Source organism: Lagenorhynchus albirostris, chromosome 5, assembly GCF_949774975.1.
Source record: "Lagenorhynchus albirostris chromosome 5, mLagAlb1.1, whole genome shotgun sequence".
Classification (NCBI taxonomy): domain Eukaryota; kingdom Metazoa; phylum Chordata; class Mammalia; order Artiodactyla; family Delphinidae; genus Lagenorhynchus; species Lagenorhynchus albirostris.
This window is the reverse complement of record NC_083099.1, coordinates 85,227,460-85,233,459: the sequence shown is the minus strand read 5'-3', so window position 1 is coordinate 85,233,459 and position 6,000 is coordinate 85,227,460. Positions and strand designations below refer to the sequence as shown.

The 6,000-nt window shown below is 42.0% G+C and overlaps 1 protein-coding gene across 2 annotated transcripts in view; it reads right to left on the bottom strand.

Moving 5' to 3' along the window:
• Positions 1-570: 570 nt before the first annotated feature.
• Positions 571-6,000, bottom strand: part of ZBTB20 (zinc finger and BTB domain containing 20) — a 793,456-nt gene continuing 788,026 nt past the window's right edge. For both annotated transcript variants that reach the window (XM_060150581.1, XM_060150582.1), the window contains one exon: positions 571-1,955. In XM_060150581.1, coding sequence (XP_060006564.1) covers positions 1,534-1,955 — 422 coding nt within the window. In that variant the 3' untranslated portion in view covers positions 571-1,533. The remainder of the gene's footprint in view (positions 1,956-6,000) is intronic.

Here is a 6,000-nt window from a genome sequence, read left to right as displayed (position 1 = left end):
TGTTTCTGAAAGATAAAGTCCCTCCCATGAAAAAGAACAGAATTCTAGATGAATCAGTTGAAAAAAATATTCAGTGGAGCAACATAAGCTTGCTAAAAGTCGAAAGACTACATATCAAAATACAAAGCAGCAGTTCAAATTACAGCAGGGATGGGCTGGCCAGAGGCCCTCATCAACCCAGGCAATACTTAAAATAATAAAAATTAAGAAAAATTTAAAAAAATATGAAGAAAATATCCTTCCTCTCTTTCAAATATAACTTTAATTGCCTTTTATTCTTTCTATCTGGAAGCAGTATCGCTAACCTTAACAGTCTTGACTTACCAAAAAATATATATATGTGTGTGAAATAAAATAAAAGAGAAGGGATTGGTGGCAGTGTATGCAAAACCAAAATGAAAAAAAAATTACTTTTAACAATCTCACTTTTTTTGTTTTTTTTTTTACACAAATACTGTTGTAAATATATTAAAAAAATCAGCATTCTATCTGGTAAACGTCACTTTTGCCCCTCTATAAAATTTTGAATTAAAAAAGCCTCAAGAACTTTTTATTATTCCCCCCCCCTCCATTTCTCTTTCTTTTTCTCTTCCACAAGAATATATCCTGACACTTTTTTTTTGTTTGTTTTTGTTTTTTGCAAAGATTGTTGGAAATAATCCTTCTCTTGTACCTAGAAACGTAGGTGCAAACCTCTGATATCTTTGTTTTATCTGCATTCCTGCCTTTCATGAAAGTCCCTCTTGATTGTGCTGAGTCTGGGGCTCAGCGAAGACACTGAATAAATACGATAGCCACTGTTGCTTGATGCTTGTCCAAGTCTTCCTGGCTTCTGCTGAAAGGGGGGGCATGGAGGAGGTGGGCCAGGGTGTGTGGACCGAGCAGAATCTGGGGGAGAGGCCTGCCGTCTGCCTTTCCCACACCGCCAAACCCACGCCCCTTCCCACACCCACAGCCCTTGCATGAAATCAGACAATGTTGGGGGTGGAAAACAGCAGGGCCTTTCCTCTGGGTTTTCAACCAGAAAGTGATATTCCACAGTTTTAACTGGTTACTGTGAAGTCCAAGCGGCCAGAATTGTGAAAATGTCCACTGAAACACTGCAAGCGGTGTACTTAAAGACAGTAGGCCTTTTAGATTTTGTTATATATTTTTGTAGTGCTCTTCACAAGTGAAAAAAGAAAATTTTTTTTTTTTTACTTTTTTTTTTAAAGATTTTTTTGTAAAGAAGGGTTGTATTTAGAGGCCAGTAGCTAGAGATCCAACCAGTGGACCTCCTGAAGCACTACCAGGCCTTAAGGCCACCATCCGAGGGAGACTGGGAGAACTATTATTCCCCTGAGCCTCCGAAATGTAATGTACCAGCAGGCAAAAACAGTTCTTCATGTAGTACAAAATGAAACGAAACAAAAACAAAAACAGAAAGTAAAAACGAAACCAAAACATTTCTTAAATTCTAGTGCCATAGCTTTTTTTCGTTTGTTTCTTTTTTGTTGTTTTGTTTTGTTCATAAGAAAGAGAGAAAGATACTACTTATCCGTCAGACACATGCATCCTCATGTGGTCGTTGAACTGCTCGATTTGGTCAAACTTTGCTGGACAGACGGAGCAGACGTAGGTGGTCCCCTCCGTGCAGGCCACCACCCCTGGGGGGCCAGCTCGGGCCCCTGGGGGTGTGCCTGCGGGAGGGGTCCCATTGCTGGCACTGTGCAGGGCCACGTGTCGCTCCAGGAGGGTCTTGTGGGAGAACTTCTTTTTGCAGATGTAGCACTCATAGGACTTCTCGCCCCGGTGGAGGCGCATGTGCACGTTGAGGGAACTCTTCTGGGTGAAGCGCTTGTTGCAGATACTACACTGGTACGCCCTCACTCCCGTGTGTGTCACCATGTGCTTGATAAGGTAATCCTTTAAGGAGAAGGAGCGCCAACAGATGCTGCATTGGTGGGGCTTCTCACCTGTTCACGTGGGAAGAGACAGCAAGCGGGACAGAGCGAGACACAGCGAGGGAGGGAGAATGAGAGACAGAAAAACAAGACAACAGAAAACAAAAACAAAAACATTAAAAAAAAAATCTGATTGGTTAACGGATCACCCCTGATTGGAAAGATCCAGTCCTTCCTGGCCTCTCATGTTCTGAGAAAACTTGCTTTAAGGTGCTGCCAGGACAGTCTAGAGTTTTCCATGTCCCCATGCCAGAAAATGTCTCTCTTGGAAAGCTACTCGACATTCTCCAGTAAAAGTCTTCCAAGGTCATTCTGTGGAGAGAAGGGAGTGCTACTTTATAGGGGTCATTTTCAGTGCCATCATTCGGGGATTTAACTGTGTGTTTGCCATTTGCATTATCAAACAAATATAAGAAATAAAAGAGAGAAAAGTTCTTTGGAGACATGGGGTCTCTAGAATCTTTGGGAACTAAGGTTGGTGGTCACACAGCTTGGCTCTTTGGGGACAGTCTCCATTTCTGGTATTTTGTCTAGTAAATGCACTCATGCTTTGATTATAGGTCTGGAAAATATTGCCCATCATAGGAATAAGTCATTCTGAAGAGCTATACCTTTGGTTTTTATCTATTTTAGACAGCAATCTTCCTAAAATGTAACTTGAGAGAGTTAATTGGCTATTCTGTCTGGACTGCCCTGAGCTGCAGATTGGCCTTGTCTGGTGTGGAGGTTGAGTAGGTGGTAGACAACACAGTGATCTTAGAGTCAAATGGTCCTGTTCAAATCCAGGCACCAACGGATGGCCTGCCACTCTGACAAATCTGCAAATGCCTCTGAGGTATACAGTGCTGCTTACCTCACTGTGCTGGTGTTGACATAAAATACATACGAAATCACTTTGCAGACCACCAAGAGTGGTGTGGGAATACTTGCCTGGTGTTCTTATTACAAGATTATCCACCAGCACCCCCTCCCCGCATTAAATGCTTCCATACGCCTTTTCTGAACTCTGGGGTCAATTTTTAAAATAGTTTTCTCTTTCTTTGCTCTCAGTGTGTTGGCTGAAACCCTTCTTTCTCCTCAGTTTCCTGCTTTGGTTTGCTGTTGGCTTAGAGACCGAATGATCAAGCTTGCTAAAAACTGTAACGTAAATAAGAATATTGTCACCGAATGGCCACATGAACTATTCTTCTATAAGTAACGTCCATGGGCCTGTAACATCTCTTTGGATGAAGAAAGACTTGTTTTTGTTGGTGCTGTTTGTTCTAGGCTCTGCTCTTGGCGGGTGAGATGAACTACATTACGGTGTTTCCATCTTTCCCAGCTCACCGCTGGCTGCCCAATGCAGGCACCCACCTCAGAGAGGAAAGGCTGTCCATGTACTCTTCCATAACTCAGCCCAAAGCCCCAAGCCTCTGAAACTCTCTGCGGTAATATTTCAACCTCTGGACGAGGCATCAGGGTAGGAAATCTAGTTCTTGAATTTGAGTTAACATCCATTTAAAATATGTGCCTTGACTGTGTTTCCATTTTTTCCACCATGAAACAGAAGAGGTTTGATGTGTCATGGGGATAAAGGCAATGAAAACAACCACCACGTCTTCTGTGCTTACTGTATGCCGGGCTCACGGCTCGTGACCTGCTTTATGAAACTTTATCTCAACAGAAAGCTTTTTCATTGTGTTTGTAAACAAAAAAAGATATATTTTGAAGCACACAATCCTAAGAAATGGCTATTTGGTTCAGGAATGACTCCACAGATTTCTAAACCAGTTTCCTTGATCTTTGAACTTTTTCCTTTAGTTATTCACAAACGTTTTGGCCTAGCTCCCTCTCCCCTCTGCTGTCTTCCAGTCTCCTTTCCCTTCATCCCCACTGATGAAAAAGCATGAGCCATAGGATTGAAGAGTTAGAAGAGTTTCACTTTTACACTAAAATGGGGAAATTTAGGGAAGCCTCATTCCTAAATGAAGAGTTCAGTCTCTGCATGGTGTTTATGTAGGTATATTTTTTTGAAATGAGAGATTCCCTAAGAGAGACAGTCATGCATGTTATTTTTAGTTGGAACGTTTCTGTCAGCTGTAAACATGCTTGGAACTCAAGCTGGTCTTTACCATCCTTGTGCTTTCAGTACACTTTCTAGAGGCTATGCTAGGCCGGCCGACTATCTTTTAAAAATATGTCCACCTGCCACCTCTAATGGGAAGTGTGCCTTCTTAATTCCAGATGGTATTTTGGCTGCTAGGAAGTTGAAACTTTGTCTGTGTTAAAAATTCTCCTGCTGTTTGAAACTTTCACCTTCTTATAGTGTATTTTTCCTCTAGGCAAGGTCAGTGAGGATGGCTTTTTACTTTCACACCCTTCTAATCTGACTATAAGTTGATACTTCACAGCTGTCATCTTTCCCTCTATAGCATATATATGTCTTGATATGTTGTTTGTATGTATCTAGTGTTGGTTCGGCCATTAATTATCTGTGTGATCCTGGGTTTTCTAAGTGTTTTCATCTCTCTGGGTTTGTTTCCCCTTCTCTAATTGAGGAGTTGGACCAAGCACTTGCCATGTCCCTTTGCAGATTTAGTGGCCTTCTGCCCACCATGGGCCATGCCCCAGAGGACTCTGGTCCAGGTCTTGTCAACACATGACCTGAGGGCAACTTGCTTAAATCACTCAATGCATCAGCAGTCCCACATTTTAAATAGGACAAAGTATCCTGCCACAGAAAAATGGTGTGATAGTTAATGAGTAACAATGTTTGCAAAGCACTTGGGAGCTCCATAAAGGAAAGTGCTCTAAAATTATTCAGGTGCTGTGTTGGTGGAACATAGGCATTCCAGGAACTGTCTTACTAAACAGGGTGCATTTTCAGATGAGTCAGGTATAAACAACTCATTTCCTTATGTATGGATGTGAAACTATATCACTCACTAGAAATGAGTGATTCTTTCCTTTTATTTTCCTGCATATTACTTATAGTGATCCCCAAAGGGCTTTCAACATTATACATGAAACGGATGTGGTCTGTCGATTATTGCTCTCACTATGGTGGAGTGAAGTTAAGAGGAGTGGTAGTGGATGGCTTTCCAGGTCTGAGCCTATGGCCAGGAATGGTAAGTCTGATTCGTTAGAAAGGGACACAAAGTGCTAAGCAGACAGTAGAATTAGACACAGGACGGGGAAGCTCACATAAGCCCCTGTACTTTAAAATGATCCATTTTGGGGCCATACAGATGCAGGAGTCAGATATGAACTCCATTTCCTTGGCTGAATGACCTGGGCATGTTACTTCACCTCTTTAAGCCTCAGTTTCCTTATCTGTAACTTGAGAATAATACAGTTAAGGACCTGTCTTGTGAAGGTATTTTGAAAATTAAAGCGATAAAGCACTTTGCACAGAGTATGTGATCATTTCAAGAAAAATTCCACTGGTCCCTTCAGCACAAAGGAAGTGGTGATAAATGAAATCAACTGAAAAATGGCTTCCATGGCATGGGGAAGCCAACACAAGATTGTGAAAAGATTGTTTCAGGTAATCAATAAAGCTAGTGATTATACTGCAGCTATGCAATTCAGAGTTAAGGGTCTAGTCTCAGCTACAAATGCTAATGGAAAGAAGTGGTACCATGAATAAAATGTCAGCGAATAGCACAGACAGAGGATTTCTTAGCAGGCAGCAACTGAACTCTGGAGGCTGAAAAACCAGACAACAAGTGGAGGAACAGAAGAGGCGGCAGTGTCCTTTACAGTCCCATGGGTTGGGGAATAGTGAATGCATATATTTGTCTCCATTTTTGGATGCCTGCTCTCTAAAGCATCACTTTTCCGCTCCTTCTTGTGGACCAGCACTGACACTCTACCATGACTGACAGTGAGAAAAAAAAAAAAGAGGAAGAAAGATACTGTTAGGTTAGTAGATGCAGAGGGTCTGCCCAAAGTTTGGGGCTGAGCCACCCCAATTCTGAATAGTGACCTCTGTATTGGGGGCTCAGCAAGAACCCATTTATTCTGCTGAATCTTTTTTTATTCTAACCAGGCTTCTCCTAGGCTGCAAAGAGGACAG